Genomic DNA, 1,946 nt, shown 5'->3' with positions numbered 1-1,946 from the left:
AGCTGTTTTCACGTAGCTCAAATAGCTCTAAAAACCAAATTTTGCTCTTGAACTTGCACCAACTTGCACCATGTACCAGGTGGCAGACAAAGTTAGTGACTAAGTTAACAGGCAAAGTTCGCTGGTAAACATAATGGAGCATTTAGCAACTAAAGAGATATTTCCCTCAGAAGTTGTTAGTGACCAAAAACAGAGCTAAACCCAAATATAACATTGGTGAGTCCTGGTTGTTTCACACATAGGACCAGATGCTGATTAGGAGACAGTTTGTGTTCCAGTCTTAAGTTTTGCTTTGTGTTTTCATTTGGATGAAGATTTCCTTTGAGTTATTATGAGATAAAGAGATTTTTCTCCGAATTTGTTTTAAAAGGACAAAAAATAATTGACAAATGACCAGTGGCAGCACTACAGCGCTTTCTTTGCTATCCTTGTTGCTGCATTTTGTAGAAGTCCAATACACTGTTTGTTTAATGGTGGTCAGGTGTGGTGCCTCCATTAACCCCCTACAGCAAAGCAGCACTAATTTTCTACCCCTGTAAAATTATTCATGTACGGATGTTGAATTCTCACTTCTCCAGCCAACCTGAAAGAGCTGATCTCCCAGACCATAACCACCTGGGCCCAGGAGTCTCACATCCAGGACCCAGAGCTGGTCAGGGTGATGTTCAGCCTGCTGAGGAGGCAGTATGATGGCATCGGGGAGCTGCTCCGGGCCATGAAGAAATCCTACACCATCAGTGCTGCATCTGTGCAGGATGCTATTAACCTATTGGCATCCCTGGGTCAAATCAGGTCTCTGCTGGCAGTGCGTATGGGCAAAGAGGAGGAGAAACTCATGATTGATGGACTCGGGTAAGGAAATATCTTGCAATAAATGCAGTGACATCTTTCTAAGTTTTTAAAGCAATGTAAAATATGGTTGCTTAAAGGTTTATTTATTTTTTTTTATAACTGACTTCGACAAAATTCCACTGTCCAGCCGTATTTCCAATGTGCAGTGTATTAAAATTTTGGAATGCAAAATACATCACAACCTTCATAAACCACTTTCCCAGTGACATCATGAACAACAAGGTTTTCTACCAACATCCCAACCTGATGAGAGTGCTGGGCATGCATGAGACTGTCATGGAGGTCATGGTTAATGTGTTGGGAGGAGACAAGTCACAGGTGAGTGCTGACAACACTTTCTAGCTCAGTCAGTACAACCCAGTGCTGCAAAACCTTCACTGTCATGGATGTAAATTGTAGTTTACAGGCAATTTCAACTAAAAGTCCACTTTAATGCTAGTTTTAGAGCTTTTCACCTCACAATACAGTCCTCATCATCAGCAGATTGAGTTTGAATTTGAGAGTCAGTTGCCATGGAGCTGTTGCTCAAACTTTTCAGTTTTGAGCACCTCTAGGACTTCTCAGCCATGTTGAATTAAAAGCTTACATGACTAGTAGTTTGCCACTAATTATTTTCACTATTGATGCATCTGTAGATTAATCTTTGTTAATCTTTTTGTCAATAAAATGTCAGAAAAAGTGAAAAATGTCCATCACATTTTCCCAAGGCCGAAGGTGACATGTTAAAATGTCTTGTTTTGTCTGACTAGCAGTCCAATTACAGAGAGATTCAATTTACAAATATATAAAACAAAGAAAAGCAGGAAATCCTCACATTTTAGATGCTGGAACCAGCAAATGATTTTTTTACTTGTAAAAGTAGCTCAAACAATTGATAAATTATGTAAATAGTTGCAAATGAATCTTCTGTTAATTAGGTGGTTTTGGCTCTAATCTGATCATATTAACCACTGGAGGGAACTTTTAGTTAAGTGGACATGTTGTAGTTGTAATTCATTCTTTTGAGTATTAGATTAGTTTTATTCTGCAAAATTTATCCTAAGAGATCCCAAGAGCAACAATCTTAATACCCAGAAAAAACCACAGGGTTGAAA

General features: G+C 38.9%; 1 protein-coding gene across 1 annotated transcript; it reads left to right on the top strand.

Moving 5' to 3' along the window:
* Positions 1–578: 578 nt before the first annotated feature.
* LOC111666508 (ryanodine receptor 3-like) lies at positions 579–1,194 on the top strand (the record flags this gene model as incomplete). Its single annotated transcript, XM_023421852.2, has 2 exons — positions 579–852; positions 1,056–1,194. Coding segments are annotated over 2 exons (413 nt in total), but the record flags the coding sequence as incomplete, so codon positions are not given.
* Positions 1,195–1,946: the final 752 nt, after the last annotated feature.

The sequence above is a fragment of the Seriola lalandi genome, unplaced genomic scaffold (genome assembly GCF_002814215.2).
Source record: "Seriola lalandi dorsalis isolate HSWRI2012SDOR001 ecotype SW California unplaced genomic scaffold, Sedor1 jcf7180002002959, whole genome shotgun sequence".
NCBI lineage: Eukaryota > Metazoa > Chordata > Actinopteri > Carangiformes > Carangidae > Seriola > Seriola lalandi.
This window is presented reverse-complemented; position numbering and strand designations above follow the sequence as displayed.